Raw genomic sequence first — 26,317 nt, forward strand, 5'->3', positions numbered from 1 at the left:
GCTAATCTACAGAATTGTCTTTCCATAGTTCCCCATAATTAATGTATTTCTCTCACTCGAATTCCCCATTGCCTTATTACGGATAAATACTCTTATCCATCTGACTTGATTTAATTTGTCATTCTGATCATTTAAATGTGTGTCTCTAGAGATTAAATGCCTCCCTTTCCATTTTTAAACTCTGTAAAACAGTTATTCCTGTATGAAAAGTTCACTATAAATAGTTTAGTTGATACCACCAGTCAAGAGATGGTTATACTCTCATTTTATTTTCTCAAAACTAGTAATAATAAGTCTCTAAACAGTTGTAAAAAGGTTAAATTTTAGTCATCGTTCATTTCAGAACATGAAACCCCTAGATTCTATACACAGAGGGAAATAGTTCAAGCCCTTATTTTTTGTAGTTTTACCAATCATGGCTTACAGATAGGGGACACCCAAAACGCTATCTCAGAAATTTAGATGCCATAAGATCTGTGAATAAAGAGCATTTCGAACAAACCCATCAGACTTCTGAATAGTATGTTCTATTCACCCAAAACTTGGCCGGAGCTCCTTTTGCATTGATTACTGAATCAAAGCAGCATGGCATAAAGGCGATTAGTCTGTGGCACTGGAAGCCCAGGTCATCTGAATTGTTGGGTCTAATGTATCATCTTCTTCTTGACAATACGTCATCTATATGCATTTTAGGTCAGGCAAGTCTGCTGGTCATCAAGCACAGTTAGATACTTTCTATGAATTTTCTTGATTACAATATGCTGAACAACCAGCTTATTGAGCTATGGATTGTGTGTCCTGCCCCTCCTTGTGAGGTGTGTCAATGAGTGTCGTCTGGACATCCATCTAGTCAACAGTCTTCCTCATAAATGTGTCTCATGCTGATCCAGACAGAGACCGTTTGAAGGGTCAAGAAATCTTTGCCGGTGTATTAACTTTTTTAGCTGATTGAGGTGTTACATTATGTTTCTAATGTTTTTTTTTTTCTCAATAACATTTTTGTAAACACTTAATTTTTTTAATAACTGTATGCCAATAATCACCAAAATTACAAGAAAAAACACTGGCACGTTTCACTCTGTGTAACAAGTATATGCAAGTTTCACTCTCTGAAAGGAGTGACAAAAAGTATTGAACCTTTTCACAATATTAAAAACGTTTTATAGATCTACTTTTATAAATCTCCTTCCCAATGCTCATACTCCGACTTACCCACTAAACCATTTATACCATGTCTTGATGTCTAAATTGCGTAGTAGCCACGTGACTGGCTTATCCACTATTTGAGGTAACAAGAAATTGAACAAAGGTAAGAAATAAAGTATGGGTGAGTGTAAATATGTAAATATTTGAACTCTACTTTAATTTAAAAGAAAAGACATGCTCAGCACTACTACAGGATAATGTCTTATAGTACTCATAGCTCACATAATTCTTAGCTTAAATAGTCGCTTAAATAGTCACTTTCTTATTTCATAGAACTTATTTCATAACATGTACACAATATAGTTGTCCAGCTGGTATAAAATGGGTCACTGTACAATGCACACAGATGGTAAAATGCAGCACACATGAACGCTTCATTAACAACATTATCCTATTTGTTTTTTTTACTTACACAAACAGAAGCACATTAACATTTACACAGACTATAGATCCAAAATCCCCCTGGATGCTGCTAAAAATTTAGCATTTGAGATAGATATATATATATATATATATAGATATATAGATATAGATATAGATATATATAGATATATATAGATATATATATATATATATATATATATATATATATATATATATATATATATATATATATATATATATATATAAATAAATCTTTATTAAAATGCAAACTTCAATGTGAGATACTGAAGGGGTTAGCACTCTTTCCCTTCAAGGTAACAATGTTGAAGATTTGATGTTGAAGTTGTCAGTCTTCCTGCACTAATAAGTGGGGCTTTTTAACTAATGACTGTAGATAGCTAAAATATATTTATAACATTTCCAGCTGTTGTGCTGCAAAATCTTGTAAGCACCCTTATTTCAACCAATGTCCATTGAGACTTTATATTAAGGGGAAAAGGAAGGAAACCCACTTGATAGCTCATATCAGTTTTACTGATTTTATTAAACATTTACATTTTGATTCCAAAGAATTTTGAAGATATACATTGACACCTACATTAATTTTTGGTGGATTGGGTTTCAATTTCCAAATACGAAATACATCATTGTAAAAACCCCTGGGGAAAAAAAGATAATACATTCTGGTACTTCTAATAGTAAAAGTCTTTTTTTTTTACCTGATGTTACAAAACCGTCTTGCTTTCCCCCGCCCCCCTACAATCCCAGTTTCCAAGTTTGACAAGTTTAGACAGTTTTTATGCTACATATTCCTTGGAAATTTAATTCATATCAATTTATGTTCAATCTGCAGAATACGAGATGCCTCCACTTTTCACAAAAAAGGGGGAAAAAAGGAATATCAGATGATTGGAATAGTTTCCTTTTTCCAGTGGTGCTGGTGGTGTGTTACTGATAAGAGCCGTGGATGTTATTGTGGAAACACCCATCCTTTTTTCAGAGATAAAATTACCCCCGTCACAGGAAATTGACGGAGGAGGCTGCTGGAAATGGCTTTTAAAATCCTTAGCTCTGGGTCTTAGGAGTAAAAACCTTGAGGATAAAAGATAGGAGCTGCAGTTTGTATGTGTCAGCCTTGGTTTCAAAATCACAGGTTTGGTGTGTTTCTTAAAAAAAAATTCTCAGTTAAACTTGGAGCAACAGTTTGGCGCTCTTAAGGTCAGTTAAGCAAAACAAGTTAGACTGCACATACATGGAAGTGTTTATCCTTTATTCAACACAAATCCCGGTCGATTAGAATTGCTTTAACAGACATATGCCCACAAAACTTTAAACTGTATCAGCCATAAAGTCAGTCACTCTGGAAAGGGTGAAAAGTGTACTTCGTTGTAATTGCCAATGGTGTGTCGGCCACAGTCGGCCCTACTGGGTGCAATCCAATGTGCAAAAACAAGCTTTTCAGGAAGTGTTAAATGCCTTGTTTGTGCTCGTCAGCTTCACTGTTATTTCAGAAGATGCTCTTAAATTGCAGTGGTTTGTTTCATTCAGATTGCATGTCAAAGTGCAAAAAGAATCCCAACATGCTGACTTTTCAAAGTTTGTAATTTTTTTCCCTTTAATTTTTTAAAATAACAGTTACATTTTCCTATTTGCAAGTTGCTGAGTTTGTGTTTTGTGGACAAGTCCTCTACTGAAAGACTTCTTTAAGCTGCTGTCAATGTTTCTCATCTTGATACATACGCTGACCCATCTACAGTGTGTTATGTCTGGGTTTGAACTGGACGATAAATAAGCCACTTATGCATATTGCTTATGAGCCCCATTTTGTACAGTGTGTTTATAGGGATAACCTGGCTAGGTTCTTCGTTCTGCACATCATCAATGTGGGACTGCTCCCATCAAATCAGTTTGGGGAAAGGAGGGACATTCAGCAGAACTGTCCGAGCTTCTGGTATGCAGGCACAAGGTCTCGCTTCGCCCAATAAGCTCGGTTTTAGCAAATCATGGTATTCAAATTAAAACGTAAGCAGCAGGGGTCATGAGTTATGAGCGTCCTCCTGTGCTGCCATGTTTATGTTGGTTCAGCTGTGGGCTCAGCCGCTCATGCTTTCGTCACACCAGTATGTCCCGCGTTAAAACCACAATACTGCAACTTGATTGGCCTGGACTGTTTTAAGTTCGGACACAAACGGTTGTAGCCAGAGAGGTACAAGATGGATTCTGGTGTGTTTGTGAATGCACAAATGCAGCAAGAATTCATCTTGTAGCCAAAGTTAAATAACTTTATATTTAGGCGACTGGAAATGGTAAGGATAACTTGCTCAAGTTCTAACAGAGTATCCGAATGGGGAAGAAAGAGGCTTTGAATATATTTTCTCCAAGAAGAACAAGAAGCAGCAAAGTATTCAGGGAGCATCTATTTTGTGGACTAAAAAGATGCAGTGGGAATCTGTCTATATAAAGACGTTTTAAAAAACTAGTCACTAAAACCCAAGTATGTAACATACAACCTTTGAGCTGATAAAGCAACAATTCTTCAAGCACCAACAGCAGCCTAAGACCACAATAGCTACGCCTGTCAGTTAAGAACATCTTACTGAGGATACAAGTCTCTCAGGCTTTTCCAAATATAACAGAGCTTTGTAAAAACATTGCCAGGTCTGATGAGTCTTTGCCAAATTCTGACCCAACCATGCTGCACAGTCGGCCCACAGTCGGCCCTCTATCCTGCCTCCATATTAATGATTAAGGCCACCGGTGGTGTCATTATAATGCTGTTGGGGTATATTTTATTGGTGTAAATCAGACACCTCTGCACCAGCTGAACATGATTTCATCTTCATAGCCTACTCTATTGTTGCTGATGACCATGTCCATCACTTTCTGACCACAGTGCATGGACGTTCTGATCCCTACCTTCAGCAGGACAATTTACCATGAAACAAAGCTAATATTATCTGACATCACTCCTATGGCCTGCACAGTTGCTAGTTTTCAATGAAACAGAGCTGCTTTTGAGATGGAACAGGATGTTGATATTATAGATGTGCAGCCAAAATATCTGCTGCATTTTTGAGACCAAAATATCTGGGGAATTTTTCCAACACCTAGATGAATCTAGGCTATGAATAAACAGCTAAACAGACAAAAAGGGGGCCCCAATAAAGGTACTGGCAAGGTGTTAATTTGACAGACAATACTAAAGTATGTTTCTACTCAAAGTGTTGGTCATTTTATCTCCCTTTTTATTGGATTTTCTCAACATTTCTCAACATGATTTAGTATTATTTAAACTGAGATTAATAATCCAAAAAGTCTGTATGGTTTTGTGTTAGTTTTAGGTGAATACTTCAGCCTCAGGTGTTGCATTGTGTACATGGTTTACAGCCTAACTTGTTTTCTTCTGCGTTGGATGTTCCTTCTGCTTGGGGCGGTCTTGACTCTCAATCACCAACAAACAAACTGTTGCCCACAGAACATTTTTACTTCCTTGCTATGCTTTGCTTCTGAAGCAGAGCGAGTTTTTGTGTAGCAGTCATGTCTGACATTCTCTCAAATTTATGCAAAGTAAAGCCTTTCTGTACCGTGTCAGATTTACTAGAGATGTCAACCATTTGGACAAACATGCCAGTGCTGTTTAATGATTAAAAGGTATTTTAAACAAATTTAGGACAGTTGTGTATAATAAAGAAATTTATATGTTCACTTTTTCATCTTATTATCGAAATTCTCTTTAGAATTTTACATCAGACCACTACAAAAGGTTATTTTTACATCTGGGAATGAGGAATTCAAACCAAACTTAATTGTGTCCCGGTTCAAAGCTCAAACTCCAGTGAGATGTGTTAATATTAATCAGCTTAATGAGTTTGTCTGAATTTACAAAATTGTAGAAAACAAGTTCTGAGTCTAACTGTGGCAAATTTAATGAGTAGAAAGTACAAAACCTTTGTTCTTTTCCTCCCATTATTGGTAGAGTTGCATCAAATGTCTGTTTTTTTAATTAAATAACAGCAAAATAAAGGTTCATAGGGTTGTAATTACTGTTTTAAGAAGTCTGTGAAGGTAATGGTATGTGAAACCTAGTGGTTAATGTGGTCCGTGAGTTTGAGAACCACTGAGAATACCAAGAATGGTAGCTGCTAAATGGAACTAGAGAAAAGAAATGGCTCAATTTGTTATTGGCAAGGTAAAATGTTACGAAACACAGAAATCAGACAATTCTGATTAATCCATCTCTAAATGAAGGTGCTGCAAAGGCCAGGTCAAAGTTCTATCCTTAAATTATGTCTTACTGACCTTAGACAAACTGGGCAGGGACACATACTAGCAAAAACAAAGTTGTAAAGAAGACTTTATCCACAGCCATGTGAGAAGGATAGATCAAAGGACCACTTTCTGCTTAAGATAAAAGTTGGTTCAAAAAGCTGCTCATGGGGTAATTTAATGTTTCACACAACTTTATCATGGTCTAGTTTTTATCAACCAATGGCAGTCTGGGATCCCTTTTTTTAACACTTAAAGTCAAAATCATTTTAAAACCAGGTAAAAGACAAAATATTTATGTCCTACATAAAATACTCAGAATATCTAAATTACTGTAAACGAAGCTTCAATTCATCATTGCTCAATGTGCACCTTACTACCTCATTATCTGTTACCTGTGACTCTCCTGAAAACTAAAAAAAATATATAAATAAATAAAAAGTAACCCTTGTTCATTGCTTGTTTGTGAGTTTTTTCCTGATTATGTGTAATGTGAACCAGAGTAGCCAAAGAGAAATCTTGCTGCGGTGACAAATAATATTCTTGTTTTTCGTGAAATCCTAGAACTGAAACCTGTATATTACCCCCTAACCCACATGTTCCCCATTCTTATCACATTTTCCAGCATTTTTTGGAATACTCTCAAGGCCTGAACTACAAAAATATATCAATATTAAGGAATAAAACTGATCTAACTAAACTCAACATCTTCATTTTCAAACCACTTTTTTTCTTTGCAGCATCCTTGCATCTTCCCATCGCAGTAATCCCAATCCACTGCCTCACTGCGCTCTGGAAACTCATTAAACTAAGCAGAGATTAACTGTACAGTGCAACACAGACTGTTTTTTCAAAATCTAGCTCAAACTGGTGGCAGAAAAAGTGGGTGGGCTGATAAAAAAAAAAAAAAAAAAAAAAAAAAAAAAAAAGACACTACGGATTATGCCGCTGGATGATTGACAAGTGATCAAACTGATGAGGTCAGGCATTCTGCTCAGCTCCGCCAAATAAATACAAGCTGGCAACATGGACCCATAATGGCTTTAAATCCCTTCTCTGTATGTTTGTGTCACGCCGTATATCATCAGCGTTTTACACTGAAGCTCAGCGCACAGAGGCTGGCCTATTGTTGCAATTCTTGTCTTCCTTTCAGAGGTTGGCTTTTTTTTCCTCCCCTCTCCGTTACTCTGGGAATAACAGGGTCATGTTTCTGTTAGAGCAGACCCTTATGTCACTTTTGTGTGCCATCTGCGTATTAAGGTCATCCATTAAGCTCTTTGTGGCAGTACATCAGACTTAAGAAAAAATAAATAAATAAATAGGCACCATCTCCACCTCTGGATTGGTCAAAGCTAAAATGTGGTTGAAGGAATTCTGCCATGTTAAATATGAAGCAGGTTCTTTAACTTTATAGCCCAGTAATGTTCAGCTTGGTTGCATCAACAGCTTTAAGACCACAAGGAACGTCTCAAGTTTTGGCAAAGTGGCAACAACGCATCAGAAAAGCTTACTCATGCCGAAATTTGATGAATATGTAAAACAGTCTGTGCTCCGGCATATCAGAAAGAGGCATGGAAAAGTATAGAAGGGGTGGGTGAAACGAGGACAGAGAGGCAAATAAAGGGAGGAGCGTCGGGGGGGCGGCACTGACGCGCTGTCACCTGTTTGCCGCTTCGTTTGCCGGGAGCGCTGCTGTGCACTCTCGTAGGGAAAGCTTTTTGAAGCCCCGATTTATCGCTTGGCCGGGTTTGCGCATGGGCTTGGTGCTCAGCCGAGTGACTGTTTCAGTCACATTCGCTGCTGGAAGTAGGATCTGCTGTCTGAGGCTTCGGACGGGACAGGATGAGGAGGCAGTGCAGAGACGAGGGGTACAACTCACATTCAGGGGTATGCCACCTCCAAAAACTTTGGAGATCCAGGGACTGAGCGGGTTAAGCGAGATCTGACTGACATCTTCACAATTTGCTAATCATTCCCTTTTTTAAAGGCTCCTTTTTGTATGGCTGTTTTCTCATCCAGTGCATTTGACACATTGTTGCCATCTTCTTGCACCTGGGTGACATTTCTATTTATTTTCGGCATCTCTCACTCTCGTTTGCAACAGCAAGCCCTTGACTCCAACCTGAGCAACCTGATCAAGAGGAACAACGAGCTCGAGTCACTTATGGGGAAGCTGATCCAGACTTGTCAACATGTTGAGGTGAGTCTTAACGGCCCTGTGGGGGTCAACACTGACCTAAATTCTCTGTCACTTTAGAGCCATAGTATGCTGTGTGAAATGAAATATACATGTTTAGTCTTGTTTCTTTTCGTTAGAATTTCCACAAGCCGAGTTTGAATTTATTCCTTCTTTCCTTGTAATTGTACATCTTGCGACTTCAGTTATCATTAAAGCCCAAGCTAAGGATCTAATGTGAAAGAAGTACAGGCAATATATCGTGGTAGATCCCCCTGGAATAAAGTAACTTATATACACAGATACATTCCTTCATTTTTAATTAATTTTTGATTAATTTTAATTAATCCAGAAGTTAATTTCAAACAAAACCATTGGCCGTAAAGAAATTGTCTCTTTTTGCAATAGTTCGCCAATTCTAATGTAAATAATGTTTGTTATTTGTTCTGGTCTTGGTTCTTATTTAAAATCCATCACATAATGATGATCTGCATTATCTATATTTCTCATGGAAATTTCATAAAAAAAAAACAAACCTAAAAAGGATCACATTTACACTCATGCTCACGGCTTTTTTAAAATACGTAAGCAGATTTTCGTGTGTCCCATCATCACAGAAATTTGGTTGGGCTTAGCATTTATTACTGGGTTAACATATTTGTGTGCATGTTTGCATGCGTTCAGCCTCCTTTGAAGGCAACTCTGTGCCAAGCCTGCCCGTTCGCATTATGTTTCACCACTAAGATGCTTTAAATAAAGCAATGCCACAGGGTTTTAGAAAATATGGAGAGCAGCTCTGCAGCCTGCCAAGACCTTGGCAAAAGAGAGGAAGTAGAGGGTGAAGCAGTGTTTGCAATATTTGATTTAATTACAGTTGTGTGTTTGTTTAGCATGCATGTTAAGGTGCCAGTTTATGCAACATTTAGGGTAATTTAAAGTCCAAAGAATAGGATGAGAAAATAAATTGATACTTTCTTTTCTATGATCACAGAAGGACAATTTTGATTCAGCTGGGATGAAAATCCCCATCAAAGTGCATACATGTAGCAAATCTTCAGAGTAGTACAATTTGCTTCCACAATGTTATCCATTCTAGTGTGTTCTTGCAAGTAAATAAAGGTTCTGCACCCACAGTGATGAATCCAATTTGGGCTAAGTTTGTAGAAAGTATAAGTTTTTTATAATTTATTGACCCATATTAATTTTAAAATCTTTCTTCATCTAGTCTCAAGCTGTAAGAAAAATAAGATGGCATAATGTCCAGTGATAGGGTGCAACATATAAATCCAAAAAGTAACATAAGTCAGACATAAAATACAAAAGTAAATTGGAAAGGTTTTGAAGATGGAGATTCAGCTGCGTGCTACTAACAAGCTTTCTGAATATTTTAGATGAGATTATCCCAAAACTGCTGCAAAGACATGTCTTCAAACAGATTGCCAACTCACATCCTGTTACTCTGACTCACCAGCTCAGCTGCACCAATTTTGTATTCCTGCAGAACGTATCAGATGCATGTGCCTTTTCAACTGGCATCTTGTTTTTTTTTTAGCTTTTCCTTGTTAGAACCCTACACCAACCCACACTGAGCTCTTTCAGCCACTTAATACACGTTGAAAAATGGGGACACAGTAAGTCTTAATGTGGGAGAGTGCACTTATTTAATTTGATGATATTTGATAAATACACAGACTCAGAAGGGTCATAAATACAGTACAATAGAGGATTAAACAAAAAAGCAAGTACATTTAGTCGCCATGTTTCATAATAACTGTTAATATTCACTGTTAAAGAGATCAGTTTTTACTAGGAGATAGATGTTATTAATCGCCAGTATTTATGTTAGATTAGTGAAGCCTGAGTTGCTAGACTGATTAAGATCCCCCTTTTAGGACTGCATCACAGATGGGCCAATATCAAGAGATGTGGTAATCCTAAAGGATTGCCAATCCTGAAAGCTGAAACACAAGAGGCAGGTGGAATTTCACAGCACTGACTTGATACAAAGCAGACATGTTTACATTTTAGCAAAGGGAAAGATGTTCAAGTTGATGCTTTACTTGCATGGATTACTCATCCAAGAATTGGTGGTCGGTGCTAATTGCATATATGGAAAATCTCTGTTTAACCATATTATTCTTTCCTATTATATAGTACAAACAAATTTGCAATAGAGTACCAAAATAATAACCTTGCCTGAAACCTGAATTCTCACGGTATTTGTGCCTTCACTAACGCACAAGAATCCACCGTGTTCCGTTCCTGCCTGTACCGTTTGATACTCAACTAGAATAAGTCGGGTCAATCATGTTCAGTGTTATAGTTCCTCTTAAACACGAGTGTCCATTTTCCAAAAAAATGCATACTCATACTTTATAAAAGGCATTTCTCAACTTGAACAATGCCTAAACAGCTAATTGTGTTATCAACTAACCTAAATGTCCTGGAGAATGATGTGGATGTGAAAATTTGAGTTTAAATTATTCTGGGCCATAGTAAATGACATATAAATGCCCAAAAAATAAATTTGGCCCAAGAAAGAAAAAAAGATAGATGTTTACATATTTTTTTTTTTTTACTTCTGCAGTAAAGAAGGAAATAAACAATGAATTGTAACTACAACTTGGTTACATCTGTAGTAGTTCACACAACAAGCAATTGAGAAGTTACACATGTTTAGATTGAAAAAAAATCCTGCCGGACCCCTAATTTTTTCGTTAAACTGAAAATGTGGGATGCTACTGTATATTTGATCATAAAACTACAGTCCTTTCGGCGGAGGGACAGAGTAATATTAGACACTTGGGAATAATATTTAAGACGCTTCATAATCCCGTGCAGTTCATGTGTGGACAACGACACAGACACGTTAATTCACAGTGCATTTTATAATCTGGTGCGCCTTATGGTCCGAAAAAAAATACGGTATATACACCTTTATACACCCACCCAAGCTTTGTTGAGTGGTCAGCTGAAAGTTTTCAGAGTTATGCTATGGATTTAGTGTCTTGTTGGATTTCATTAGCGGCGTTTAGTTCGGCCCACCAAAGCACAAACTGTTGTCACAAGTGTCACTATCCAAATAAGCGCTCCTTGACCAGCTGAACTTGTGGTTTCTCATGGCACCTGCTGCTTACGACATTTTCATTCTGTACCGTGATTGCCTACAACCAACTATCGGTAGGCAGGCACTAGGTGTCTTTTGCCCAATTAGCTCGGAATGTTCTGCTCAATGTCCCTCCTTTCCCCAAATGGATTTGATGGGAGCAGATCCAGAGTGATCATTTGCAGAACGTAGAGTGCTACACATTATCAATCTGGCTGGCTGGGTTACTAAAATAATACGGTGCTTTGAATTTTTTTTTGTCATTACAAATCAATACATTTTTATTGGAATTTTATGCAATAGATCTGAGTGGGCCTGCACAGAGGATTTTTCAAGTGTTCAGTTAGAAAAAAAAAACATCTTAGTGTTCCTTTATATAAAATCCCAATTAACAAGGTTAAGTTTGCAGTTATAAAGTAACAAAATGTAAATAAAGTTTAAGGTGTTTAAACACGTTGCAAGGTACTGTAGCAGAGTAAAGCTAACAAATTCATTTTGACAAATTTATTTCCACATGTTCCAGGCTTGGATAATTTAAGATCATCCGATTTTAAATGAATCACTTAATGTTTCTTCCAGCCGACAGTCTGTCACACTGAATATATCCTCCTCGGGGCTCTGTCCACAGGCATTAGATGCTGTACATCTGTACAAGTCATGATATGTTTGGTTACAACTAGAGCAGTGGAATATTTTGGGCTGCAGAATGGCCTCCTTGTCTTGTCTTAATATTATTTGAAATGTTCAAAACTGTCTGGTTGTCCTTATGTTTATGAAGATACAGGTTGAAAGTCTACCTGCTGAGCATTGCATAGATGTTTTGTTCCTTTAATCCCAGTATATCTCACGGTGTCAGGGTGATGGCAGGGATATCTCACTGCTACCTCATGCCCCAGGTGTTATTTCTGCTGTATCTCATACTTTTCCCTTAGCCACAGCCAGAAGCTGGCTTTCTTTGCCTCCTTAGCCAGATCTTCAATGTAGCTTTGACATGTTGTAGTGTGTCTCATGTCATGGATCAGGCGAACAGTTGATGCCCCAACAAAATACCCAATTTCAACTTCGACAGGATATCCAATGGCTTTCCAGCCTGCCTCCCTACACCCTCATGCAAGGTCGGTGAACTTGCAACACTTCCAATCGTTGTCTGCCTCCATCCCATTTTCCCAAAGGGGCTTTGAGTGCCACCAGCAAGATAGTCCCGTATGGCTAGGAAAATACGATTATGTCTGGCTGGAGGCAGGCGAATATGAGCTGTTCCCCTGAGGTTAACCCCCTAATCATCCACTCGCTGCTGGGTTGGATGTGTCATGATGTTCCTCTCTGATGAGGGAGGTTGATGTTCTCTCCGGCCTCGGCAAACAGGATGGGAAATCTTGCCGGAGAGAACGATCTGTTTTTAGCCTCCTGTCTGAATGAATCAACCATCTCTGCAATCTGTTCCAGCAAAACAGAGTGTCTCCACTCTTAACTTTGTAACAACAAAGTCCGGCACCCTAATAAAATATGCTGCAGACATGCATTGATGGTACTACACAGGGGGCAGGTCTCTTCAGCACTAAACCATTGCTGTAGGTTTCAGTGACAAGGCAGGACATCATAGGTGGGTCTAAACAGGAAGCCAAGCCTGTCTTAAGGGAATTTCCACAGATCAGACTACGAAACAGACCTGTTTGGGACAACTTCCCATGACAACCAACCCCCTTGCCACTCAAACACCTCGTTGATGGGTAGGCACTCTTGCTCTGTTCTTGCCACATCTAAGGACCTCAAAGGCAGCCACAAAGCAATACCCACCATCTGAAGGTCCCCAAAGGAGTCAAGTACCAGAACTCTAATGCATGCAGGAACACAGAAGAAATCCAAGGCATACTTTTTAAGTTGGTGGGGAGACCAGTATGCATGGGCAAGGTCCAGGCACACAGTACATAACTCCTGAAAGGGCTGACGGTGGTGGAGTTCAGCTCAAACCAAGAGCCAGCAACAATTTGACCCTCATTCACATTCATTCTTTAAAATCTGCACTCGTTGCCTACTATACGGTATACATGCATAGTATACATGCATATTTGTGTTATATTTTAACAAACGTTCCCCATTGCCAAACTGAGTACCAAATTCCACAGAGTTTACATTAGTTTACGAATTTGACCAAGTGCACAGCTCCAAATTGATGTTAAAGAAACCAATTTGCGGAGTTGTAACAGCAGCTGCCTTCGCACCGCTGTTCAAGAGAGCCATGGCATTCAGCTCAGCATGTTTTACATGAACACAGATGTGTTCCAGGTGGCAAATGTTTGCTTTTGGCAAATAATTAAAAATAGAAATAAATAAATACACAAATGCTGTGATCAAGAGACTTCAAGGATACAGTCAAAGCCCTTTACAAGAGTGTTTGGCTCAGTTTAGACAATGAAAAATTACTTTCCATGATGTAATTATTAAAAACGTCTGTCAGCACACATAGATGGTTAGTTTGTATGAATAACTGCATACAAGCAATCTCTTGGTAAACCTCTACAGACTTCCATTTTGTTACTCCCGATGCCATTGTTTGGCTGCAGCAAGAATACTTCACAAGGTGCTTAGAGGAGCACTGGGAAATTACTACAATGAGAAATTGTGCAATATGCCAATACCTGCAGTCTTATAAAGCGACTTGAACAGGTTTCATAGCACGCTCAGTGTGTGAAGCTACATGCAAAGTGGATCAAATGCTCAGGAGAATTGAGATAAACATTTGTTTTCTTCCGAGGAACCTTCAGCCAGGATTGCCTCAAATGTTATTTAACTAAAATTGCCTCCAACTAATTCAAATAATTTCTGTCATTGCTAATTGCCATCATTAACATTCAAAGACATTTCTCTTTAGTAGGAAAAGTACTTTATATAAACAACATCGGCAGACCATGAGGGACAAAATATCTGTACTTTGGCAATACTGTCATTAATGACAGTTTTGCCAAAGATTAGCTTGAGTTCTTGTAAAACCATTTGCAGATTTGAGTTTAAAGTAATAATTTCATTTGACCACTGGTGACATTTTGGGCTGGCCCAGGCAGAGACCTGACTTGAATTAGTGGAGGCAGCTGATAGCAATGAAGCTTTCCAATTTTAAAGATTTGGAGCTCATCACCAACAATAACTCAAAGTATCAATGGGCACATGAGATTCTTAGAAGATTCTGGTTGCTGTAAAATAAGCCAAACCAAAAAAAGAAAAAAAAGAAATCTAGTTAATTCCCACAATGCACTTTAACAAGGTTCCCAGTCTTTGGAAGATTAGCACAACCACAGCATCGTAGAATCATTACAGATTGAAATATTTGAAGCTTTTATTCCTTAATGTAGACGATAATGACTTACAATTATGAAACCCGAAAAATAGAATATTACATGAGATCAATAAAAATATTTGAAACGTATGTTCATTTAATACTTGTCTGGGCCTTCTTCAATAAAGGTCACTGTACTGCATCAGTGCCACGTGGCATGGAGATGTTCAGCCTTTGGCACTGGTGAGGTATAATCGATGCCCAGGTTACTTTGATACTGGCTGCCATGTCACCATTGGGTCTACTAATAATTTTTTGTATATTATAATTAAATTTTTATATATATATATATATATATATATATATATATATATATATATATATATATATATATATATATATATATATATATATATATAATCCTATGTGTGAATTGATTTTCAGGTTAACGCGTCACGCCAGGAGGGCAAGCTCTTGGAGGAGTGTGATGTCCTGATTGACATCATTCAGCAGAGGAGGCAGATCATTGGCAGCAAGATTAAAGAGGGGAAGGTGAGGTGAAAAAACAAAGGTTTATAAAAAATTAAACTGGTATTGTTCAGAGCACAATGATTAAAAAGTAAAACAACATCGGCTTATTTTTAAAATAATATTTCAATGATATAATGGAGGCATAACTGCTAATGAGTTTCTCACCCTAATTGCATATGCTAAGGTTATCTGTTAAGTTACCAGACTGTATCATCTGTAAAATGTACAAATGTTAGCAAACATACCTACTTTCTTGAAATAAAGTAAAACCTATATTGCAAATATTAGTAGAATTTTATTTTAAGCAAAAAAATAAAAAATAATTAAATAATGAAAACTATTCTAAATCATCACCCTATACTATAATTTATTACCTGCTGCCTGTTCAATACAAGCTCAGCTTTGTCTACAGAAAAAAAAAAAGTAGTTTTATCACAGTCAAAACTAAGGGAGGCAGTTACATTTCCCCTTGATGGCACTTGGTGATTAATGAAATTGTGTTTTAAAACTAGCTCTTTGTATTTAATCAGGTTTACTTTTTTCCCCAGTAGAAAAAATTTGTTTGAGGATTTGACACATGTAAGTGTGATTTAAAAAAAAAAAATAACTTAAAGGGGCAAACATTTCATAGCTATGCATGTTAACATGATCCTTTAACTGCTAGTGGATGGCAAACTGTTCAGATGGCTTGAGATGCGAACCCCTCCAAACAGATGGAAGATTTCAGACAGACTAAAAAAGACATCAAGCTGCATATGGAGAAGATGCTGCTTGTACCCTCTACCCATATCACATTCTAAGCTAAGTTTAATGAGTCTTGGAGTGCTTCTAACATGGTTGTTTAACATTGAGACTGGAAATAAAGGCTTGGCATTTTTTCATAAACCGGATCCAGAGGTTGTGCAATCTTTCCTCGGATACAGTTTGAGTTGTGTGTTTAGTTTGTCACAAGCCAAGCTGCTGATGAAATGCAATTTGACCTCAATCTAACCAGTGACCTAAATCTGCCTCTTAAAAAGCCAAGGGAATGAAACTGGGTGCCAAACAAAATGAGCCGAGAGTCCAGACAAAAAGGGGAAAAAAAGACAAAGAAATCACAAACATCGGCAATATAAACAACTGATTAAAAAAATAAAAGTACAATAAAGTTGGACAATTGTTTAGTTATATGTCCCAAAAAATTACGTTTTCAAAAATGCAGTTTCCCAGAAAAAAAAGCTCAAAATCCTTGTGCAATAATGCATATAGCCTGATGAAACCAAATTATTTGTATGCCCCATCACTCAATGCCATATCTACAGTGAAACACCACAGCGGCAGCATTCTGCCCTGGGGTTACTTTTCTTCTGATTGTATTGGGGCTTTTGTTGTGGAGAATTTAATTACAAACAATACCAAGTCAGTTCTGACCTAGAAACTTCAAGTGTTTGCTAGAAATCTAAAGAACAAGGAGGGGATGTTATATCACAGCTCCATTTCCAAAACATCCAAAAGTGACAAAAGAACAGCTTTTCTGATAGGAAACTTAAAGTTTCCTGTCATCGGGTCTGATTTAAATCATTCACAACCTCTTCCTCCTGCCTAGGGCATTTTATATGTGCTTAAAAGTAAATCTGCCGAAGGTTCCCATCTTCAATGTTTTCAGGCTCAAAGGCTCAGGAAGTTGGCCCAGCAGATTTCCAACTGCAAACAGTGCATCGAGAGGTCCTCGGCCCTCATCACACAGGCCGACCAGACGCTGAAGGAAACCGACCACGCTCGCTTCCTGCAGACGGCCAAGAGCATCAACGAGAGGTCAGGTAGCGGACACACGCAGCCCACTAAGTATCTAGCTCCGTTAATAAATATGTCAAGAGGCGGCTTTAAAGAATTCCCAAGGAGGCGAAAAAAGTTTATATGTTCTCGCATTGAGCCTTATCATACTTCATGCTCTGCTGCTTACTTTGAATAATTGATTCGGTACAGAAGACCAGATCTGTGGCAACCATGGGTTCCCCCCCAGGAGAAAGACTGAGTGAAGGATATCAGGCAAAACTATCCTTTAGTTTTTGCACAAACCTGGATTTCAATCATAATCTGATCAAACAAGTTATTTATTATGACAGGTTGTGTACAGGGCCGTCCTGTACTACACACCCATAATCTTCAGCTGAGATTTCACTTTTCAATAGAGTGATATGACCTAATCTGCCATGCAAAAAAAAAAAAAAAAAAAGTGTGAAAATTCATCACTTATGCTGATCATCTTCCTCAGACTTGGGATGTTTCAACCCTAGTCTGAACTTGTTTAAAAAAATAAAATAAAAATGAAAGCCATAAACTCAATTTTGCTAGACAGATTTCAACAAGTTGGACATGTGTGGAATATTCCTCTATTACTGTTGAATTAAGTAGCTGTGAGGGACTTCGTACTTAGCGTCTGATATTAATTTCTGCTCAAAGTCCATTGGCAATGTTTGCCCCGTGTATATTGGAACAGAGAGAAACGTGATAAAAAAAAAAGATGTGAAAACATTTTCCCCCTTTCTCTTGATGATAACCTATAGGGTTTCTATGGCAACGGCATCAACGCAGGTGCTGATTCCCGAGATCCACCTGACAGACACCTTCGACACGTTTGCGCTGGACTTCACTAGAGAGAAGAAGCTGCTGGAAAATCTGGATTACCTCACAGGTCAGAGACAATTTAGCCTTTAAATACACTATAGTTGATGTAATGGGCAATACATTTGTAGTTTGTGTATTTCATTTACTCTTTTTGTGAAACCCTAAACTTAAAAAAAATGTTTTCCCCCTGCTTTCTTAATTCAATACTTTTCAGCCAGTCTTTAAGCATTGCATTATAAATTAACTCTGCAGCATATTAACTCTTCAATTACAGTGAAGCGTTAGTTTCCCCTCTTCCATTTGTGTGGACCTATCAAAATGTCACTGTTAAATGATATCCACACTAGGGAAAGAATCAAAAACTAAATAAAGAAAATGGGCATTTGTTGTGGTTTTGAAGGCCTGTGGAAATGGTTGGCTCATATTTATTCTCTGCGACACATGAGGGCTTCGCTGGAGGGTATTTCACTCAGTGAATCAGCCTGAATCACTCCACTATGTGCAGCCACTCATGACAGAACGCTTGGGAGTGGGAGCAAGTGACAGGCACAAAAAGAGATAAGAAGTGGCTTTACAATCATTTCAAGCTGGGCCTTTGTGTCTTTGCTTCTCTACCTTACTCTGTTCTCCTCCTGCAAGAAGCTCAATGAACTTAACACAAAAGGAGCCGTTTCCAGCTAAATTGTCATAACACATTTGTTTCCCCGTGAATCAATGCATCAGTGAAACCGAGCCAGCGGTTTCTGTGATTATACAGCAACTCAGATTTTGGGTTTCTAATGAGGTTGTGCACTGTTCTCCTCCCGCTGTGTTAATCGGATTTGAATATTATTTTCATCGGCATCCTTGTTGAACCTGTAACTCTTGCATATCTGAATGGCTTTTAAGAAATCCATCAAGTCTTTAATTAGATTCTTGTGCGCACAAAGCAGGTTTGTTAGGCAGAATTTTATTGGAACTACTAAAACAACTGGTGGATCACCAGCTTGGGATTTCCTGTAATGTAATTTGCCACATCAGGTGGGCAAAGGTAATATTTCTGGGTTTTTTTTGTTCTCTACAGCTCCAAGCGCTCCGTGCATAAGGGAAGAGCTGTGCACGGCTTCATATGACACCATCAGTGTCCACTGGACGTCTGATGATGAATTCACGGTTGTGTCTTACGAGCTCCAGTACGCCATCTTCACTGGACAGTCCAATATTGCCAGTAAGTATATGTGGGGGTCAGGGCTACAATATATGCAAAATATACTCACCCTTATTACCAGAATTCACTCAGAATTATACAAGAATATTTGACTTTTTGCTGTCAGATTTTAAGTACAGACTGTCAATTCCATAGTACTTACAATACATGCAAAATTTAAAAATTTAAGATGCAAATTAGCTGTTTTAGGTGGGTAATCTAACAAGTGGAGGTAAAGTGCATCCAATAGGAAGTTTTATATTTGAAGATATTCATGGTTTGGAAAAAAAGCTGGTGAGAAAATAGCAAAGCAAAAAGTAACACCCAGTCCTTAAATAACAGCAATTTTGCCCCCTCCATCCAAAAACACACAATATAAAGCAACAGGGTGGCATTATTAGCGTACATACTCCATAGACTTAGCTTTTACTAATTATGCCCAATTTGATCTGGCCTAGAAATCAAAAAATCAGGTTTTCAGATTTCTGATGCAGCTTAAGGATGCAGCAGATCACCAAGACTGGTAAAAAACCCTGGGAAAAAGTGCTGATGTTGATGACATTGATGCCATAAGACGGTATTAACTAAGAAATGTTGGCATCATAAAATAACTGGGCGTCATATCGGCTTCATAGGTGATGAATTCATAGTCATCTACTTCTATCAACATGTGTAGAGACAGGCTGTTTCTTGTTTTTGTCACACATTAAGCAGGAAGCTAGAAAAAATATTTTACTTCCTGGATATGTGAAGTTGTTTTATTCATGTCCAGTGTAGGCGAAACACATTATTGGGATGATCGCGCCTAAAATAAAAAAATAAAAAAAAAATATCTAATATCACTTTTAAGACAGGATGTCTTGAGGAGCAATCACCGCGTAGTAAACGCTTACATGCACATCAGCCAAACACACCTAAGACCTTGGAAACCTCTAGTGCGGTTGAGTGAGCCACCACTCCGTAGAGTTAAATGGGGTCAAGGCACCTAAAGAGAAGCTCCCACTGCTGCCTTTCAATTAAACCGCCCCCATCTCCTTCTTTCATCTGCTCCATTTTTGAAGTGTTGTTCAAAGATTGAAACTCTTCCATGGAGAAAGTGTACCTCTCTTTGGTTCTTCGTTGGCTTTCTCTTCTCCATTTTCTTTCTTTTTTTTTTAAAACCTTTGACGTTTATCTAATAAAGGATTCCTACATAAGGTTGTCCCTTCTTCTGCGACAACTCATTACTTCAACGCTTAATATTAAGAAGCGACATTTATGACACAAATGTGACACCTAATTTCCCCGCTGGCTGTCACATCCCCGTCTCTTTTTGTTCAATAAGATGCTGTGATGTTTTATGCCCTCTCTCTTATCACGTTCGCTAATGACGGAGGTGTTACTGTCAAAATTGGAGTCAAGTGGCAGATAATTCTCCCCAGAGCCACCGAGATAAATCACACTGCAGGAAGTTGAAGTCTTGTGTCGTTATTGCAATGAGACAACAAAGGGACGTTTGAGCCTTGTAGATAATTGTTCAGTACAACATTTAGTACTTGATCTAATTTTTGAGGTCAATAAGTGTCGTTTCATTCGTCGTCTTCCTTTTGTCCTCAAAGTGCTTGGAAGTACAACATTTTAGTCCGTTGACATTTATGCCAAGTCAGATTTATTATAACTTCATTAATGCATTAGCTGTAAATTATTAACCATCCCTTACAATTTTAAGCTTTTAAGATGGCTGTTGTGTTAGCCCACATTTAAAGTAGCCGCAGTATGCACTTAACGAACAGATTAGGTTTTTTATTTGGGGTTGTGTGCATATAATTGGAGGTGACGACCTTCAAGAAAAACCCAGACATCTAGCGCAAGGTCGGTTTATAAAAGAGTTGTTGTATTCACACTTGTACAAACCTCCTTGCTAAATAATGTTTATTCATTAATAGACAAAAGTGACGAAACATAGAAAATCTGGATTTGCTCAGAGCAACTCAAAACAATATGAAATAGTTTTCTACAGTTAATATCACTGACATAAGCTTTTCAGTTTGGGGTCTTTGTCTTTAAGTCTAAAACTAAATTAGAAAATGTTGTCTTTACACACCCTAGCTTGACTTTGATTGTTAAAAAAAAGGTACATAATCATTTACTCTGACTATACTAATTTCTACACCAGTAGCTTACTATGGTTGGACTTTATAATGAATAAATACAATCATAAGTATGTTCATTCCTACATGTGAAAGCTAATGCCAATTGATCAGATTTTTACTTTGAATCTGTTGGTACAGTTCCAGCACATGGATGAGGCATCTTCAATACAAAATATGTGACTAGGCCCTTTTAAAAATGTCAAAACTGGCATTTTTACTTTTAGCTTTTTGCATTTGGAAAATAATTTTGCTATTATAATTGCGCAGTTTTGCTTGGGATTAGCCATACATTTTACCTCAACTCATGGGAAAAAAAAAATCCTGTAAAGCTTTGTCATTTTAAAATTAGGTGAGACATTTTAAACACAGGACTACTGTCACAGAAGCCATTCTGTGCACAATTCAGATTTGCTCTCAAGGCCGGTGCGCTCTCGGCACATTTAATGCAATATTAGGTTCATATTTAAAAAGAACGCATAGCATAGCCCATAAGATAGATGAAGCTTGAATATAACAAGGTGCCTTTTTGCACATTTTAAATAGCCTGGCATGCAGGCTAGTTAAAATACTAAAGCCATTCTTTCAAGAAGACAAAAAAAATAAAAATAAATGGAGGGCACACGTACACTCACACAAACGTACCTTTGCCTTAGAGGCACTGTGGAAAAGCAGAGGCACCATTAAATAAACCCACACCGAAAACACTCACCGCAAAAAGTATTGTGCTGGTATGAAGCAACGAGGTGTGAATTGTTTCCTCTTGTGCCTTTTCTCACCCTCTTACCTGCCCCTACAGCCAAGGGCTTGCACATCCTTTTCAATTTAGTGCACCGTGTTGTCACATAGCAGCACATTGATCTTCTGCTGGAGGTTTTGAAAGAAATTGTTTTGTGGGCTAAAAGTAAGTTTTCAGCAGAAAGTTTTTTTTTTATTATTTTTATTCCTCAACTGTTTCCCTCTTCCACCAGGTCTATGCAACTCACTTGAAAGTTGGATGATTGTTCCCAACATCAAGCAAAACCACTACACAGTGCATGGTTTGCAAAGCGGCACCAAGTACATCTTTGTTGTGAAGGCCATTAATCAAGCAGGAAGCAGAAGCAGTGAACCGGGGACTCTGAAAACAAACAGTAAGAGAGTAAACTAAACTAAAAATCAGACAAAATAAAGGTTATTTCTAAAAATAATGGTGATGTATTTCATAACCAGGTCAGCCATTCAAACTGGATCCAAAATCTGCCCACAAGAAGCTTAAGGTTTCCCACGATAACCTCACAGTGGAGCGAGACGAAACCACGTCCAAGAAAGGGCATAGCCAGGATCGATTCTCCAGCCAGAGCAGCTACGGCGTGGTGGGGAACGTCTACATCGACAGCGGCCGTCACTACTGGGAGGCTCTGATTGGAGGGAGCACATGGTAAGAACCAGGTTTCGCCATCAGGTTTCACAATCGGGTTTTCATCAAAACTAAAAAACTTCTTTCTGCCAAACAGGTACGCTATAGGCATCGCCTACAAGTCCGCCCCCAAGCACGAGTGGATCGGCAAGAACTCTGCCTCTTGGGTTCTGTGCCGCTGCAACAACTCCTGGGTGGTCCGTCACAACAGCAAGGAGCTGGCCATCGAACCCTCACCTCACCTGCGGCGGGTCGGGGTCCTGCTGGATTACGACGCCGGATGCGTGGCTTTCTACGACGCCGTGGGCTCCCAGCACCTACACACCTTCCACGTGTCGTTTGTGCAGCCTGTGTGTCCCGTGTTTAATGTATGGAATAAGTGTCTGACAATACTCACCGGTCTCCCCATCCCTGACCATCTAGAGGGACTAGAACCAAGCAACTGAGGGCTACAGAACAAACTCAGAAAAAAAAAAAAGTCACCACGTTCGAGCTGCACTGGGCAACATTTACTGAAGCAGTTCTCTATGGGTAGAGAGTCGTGTACGATTATGTATCCAGAGGCAGGGACAGACCAGGCACAAAGAGACAGTTTTCTCACCCCAGCTATCAAGCATGCTTAAAATAAACAACAACAACAAATAATCAACTAGGCCGTTCTGCATTTGGCGGCCTTTTATCCAGACCATAACATTGTGTATTTCCAGAAAAAAACTGGCTCACAGTTCACATTTTCACAGTTACCCAGTGCAGCAGCTGTACCTTGCAAAAGTATTCACACCCCTTCGTCTTTTTCCACGTTCTGCCGCACTACAACCACAGAATTTCAATACATTTAATGTAACAAATTAAGTTAGTGCACACATTGCTTATTTGAGGATTGGGTTTTTAGTTCTTTAGCCAACAACTTCGACCGGCTTCCCTTTTCGTGGTAACCCAGTTCTAAACCAGACCACCTTTTGATACCTGCTAGCTCTGTATGGCAGACTGGCTTTCTGTCAACTTTCTTGGTTTGGTTAATGCTTTTTGTTCAGCATTTTCTAACGAACCTCTGAGGCTTTCACTGCAAACCCATATTTTTTAAGCTCAGATCAAATTACACAGGTGGACTGGTTCTTGGGTGTAGTCGGATGAAATTGGTTGTGCGCGATTTTCTTTGGGTCCGTCAGGTTAAAGTGGGTGAATACAAATGCATGCCACACTTCTCAGATTCACATTGGTGTAACCACTTGTAAGCCATTTAAATCTTATATTACACACCACATCATGTGCAAATCTGTGTTGATCCACTGTGTAAGATCCAAATTGTGGTCATCATGAAAAAGTTCAAAGGGGTGTAAAAACTTTAGCGAGTTGCTGTACAGTGGTGTTACATTTAAGCTTACCTAGAATAACTTTCAATATACTACTAATCAGGGCCGTTTGTTTTGCTGAACTCTGACAACTCTACGACAAGCAGGCGTTGGATTAGATATTATTTTGTGTTTTGATGGATATTTTAACTATTGCAAAAAAGGAAAAAAAGCCACAATTTAATTTCTAGTTGTGTTTTTTTAAATGAATCATCTCGTCAAAAATAGCACTTTGAAATTTCCAGAAATACACAAAACGTATACAGGTATATTTACATTTTAATTAATCTTTGTTGCTGTGAAATGCAGAAGATGTATATTTTGTACATTTGTCGTACCCCACAAAGCCCCTTTATCTTTTTCCTATTTGTTTAACGAGGAACCAAAGTAGCCATGGCTATCTGTTTAGATAAATATATGATACTAAATGCAGAAATATTTTTTAAAAATGGTACAAGACACGAAATGGAAAATATTAATTGCTGGATTCCCAATATAGATTTTTTTTTGCACATCGTTTACACTTTATTCATGGGTTTGTAGCCTAAAATGTTACATTTTTGTGCAATTTACAGTCTTACTGGGAGATGTGTTCTTTCTGACCTAACGTGTTCATGTTATTTTGTGATCCTGACTTTATGTGATGTTTGATGGCGAATTGTCTTACAGTGGCATCCCCAGGATATTATTAAATATGAGGGTTGAGATGCACATTTTGGTGTTGATTTGTTTGTAACTTTGCAACATTTGACACGCCTGCTTTGCACTTGAGTCCTTGTCTTCATCTTCAGAGTATTAGAATCTAATTTGTTATTTTTCTTTAATCAAATGAAAAGACATTGGTTTGGAAATGTCTCTATAGAGCGACCAAAAGCTAAATTAAATTAACTCAATAATGCTACAAAATATCAAGACTATAGAGTCCATACTGCAATGTAAATGTAAACCATGCCATGCATTTCTCATTAAGATCAGGTTGTTCATTATTACAATTCACCATTTACCCTATGAAGGATAACTGAGGGTTTTGGGAGGTCTCCTTGGTAATACATTGCATTGTGTTCCCCAGTATCTAATGCAAGTATAGTGCTTCATTAAATGTGTCTATTTGACCCATTTTAAAATGGTGTTCAATGTTCAGTCTCTGTGAACACTTGTGGAAAAATCAGGATTTTAGTACGTGCAACACAGTTTTCTGGGAAAACAATAGCAAATAAACATTTTTCGTTCTCACTTTAAAGGCTTGTCGTTTCATACTTTGATGAGGTTTTGATGCAAGTCATGAAAAAAGCAACATGATATAAAAAGGTTCCTCCATAATCTGTAAATTTGTATAAAATATGTATTTTTTTCCTATTACATTTCCTTTTTCTTTATTTCAGACCCAAGAGATGTACAAATCTGAATATATTTTTTTCCAGTTTCCATTTTAATTTTGTAAAATCTATCCAGGAAATCTGTCCATCCATCGATGTCACGTTAGGCTTGGTCCATAACTCCATCTACACATTCTCCATCCATTAATATAATTTTGAATCCAACCAATAACATAATTCTGAACCATTTATCCCTTTGTTTTTCTATTGGTCCATTAATCCAGATCAGTCCATTAATTGTTCATCCATATTTCAGTTTGTCCATTCACCCAGTCCTTTAAACACTGATCATCTATTAATAATATTAAATTGACACTAAAGATACTAATTTGAGTATAAAAACTGACCCATTGTGATCTCTTAAAAAAAGTAAGCTACTCATGGACAGTATACCTGGAGTAGATTATTAAATTGTCTTGATTTTAAAAACAGGTGAGGCCCATTGAGACAGTTGGTCTGATTTTAAACAGAAAACTCCCTCTTCCTGCGCGTGTTTGAAAATGTATAAATTTAAAAAATTATCACATTTTGTGAAAGTTCAGGCCACAACAGATTTTAAGAGTTTAGGCTGATATTTTGATTTGTGTAAACACAATGTTTCAATTAAATTATTTTCTTTTTACATCAACATAAATTTCACTCATTTGATACTGGGACAACAGCTTTACATAGCATTACTTTATGTACCTATTTATCCACAGGACATTAAAGCCCAGAGATCACAGAATCTACTCATCCACATTTGTGGATCTCAAAATAACGAGTTCATCCTAGTTTGGGAATTTCCTGCACAGGACGAAGTCGTAAACTTTATCACTTGAACTTCCCGCATACAATTAGGAGCTCTTCCTGGTTTTCAAGGAGTTATTGTTTTCTGACGCCAGGGGTTCGTCCCTAAACATATATGCCCTGGTGTTAAACGCTTTGTGTGTCATTCACACGGCTCAATGTGAATACGTTCTCTCCGCAAGGACTGAGCAAAGAAAAATGAATATGTGGCCACCTGCAAATAATAGGAGCTTTGTTTGCACCACCCATTGGGTGGGAAAGCTAAAGTTAGCATTGGTCAACCTCAGTAGGTGATTCTTGAGAACACTTGGTAAACTACTGCTTACAGGCCATACATAACGTCAGATTCTGATCTGTTGATCATTAGGACTTAGACTTAAGAGAAAAGCACACATTAGCTCAATTTAGCAGCAGTGTTTCAGTGCTTCTTGCACAAAATAATGCACTTTTTGACCATTCTGCACTTTGTATAGTTACACAAGTTTAGCAAGTTGATATTACCAAGTTACTGGGGATATCTGCTCAGATGGAGCCTG

The 26,317-nt window shown here is 38.0% G+C and overlaps 2 protein-coding genes across 3 annotated transcripts in view; one reads left to right on the top strand and one right to left on the bottom strand.

Annotated features, from left to right (window-relative positions):
• LOC105921530 (E3 ubiquitin-protein ligase Midline-1) overlaps positions 1–24,856 on the top strand; it is a 74,557-nt gene extending 49,701 nt beyond the window's left edge. For both annotated transcript variants that reach the window (XM_036128042.1, XM_012857325.3), the window contains exons 3-10: positions 7,961–8,056; positions 14,857–14,964; positions 16,589–16,737; positions 17,490–17,617; positions 18,614–18,757; positions 21,837–21,998; positions 22,078–22,285; positions 22,362–24,856. In XM_036128042.1, coding sequence (XP_035983935.1) covers positions 7,961–8,056; positions 14,857–14,964; positions 16,589–16,737; positions 17,490–17,617; positions 18,614–18,757; positions 21,837–21,998; positions 22,078–22,285; positions 22,362–22,710 — 1,344 coding nt within the window. In that variant the 3' untranslated portion in view covers positions 22,711–24,856. The remainder of the gene's footprint in view (positions 1–7,960; positions 8,057–14,856; positions 14,965–16,588; positions 16,738–17,489; positions 17,618–18,613; positions 18,758–21,836; positions 21,999–22,077; positions 22,286–22,361) is intronic.
• Positions 1–26,317, bottom strand: part of LOC105921538 (MSL complex subunit 3) — a 227,694-nt gene that overhangs the window by 181,640 nt on the left and 19,737 nt on the right. The window lies entirely within an intron of this gene.

This window comes from Fundulus heteroclitus, chromosome 24, assembly GCF_011125445.2.
Source record: "Fundulus heteroclitus isolate FHET01 chromosome 24, MU-UCD_Fhet_4.1, whole genome shotgun sequence".
In the NCBI taxonomy this organism is placed as follows: Eukaryota; Metazoa; Chordata; class Actinopteri; order Cyprinodontiformes; family Fundulidae; genus Fundulus; species Fundulus heteroclitus.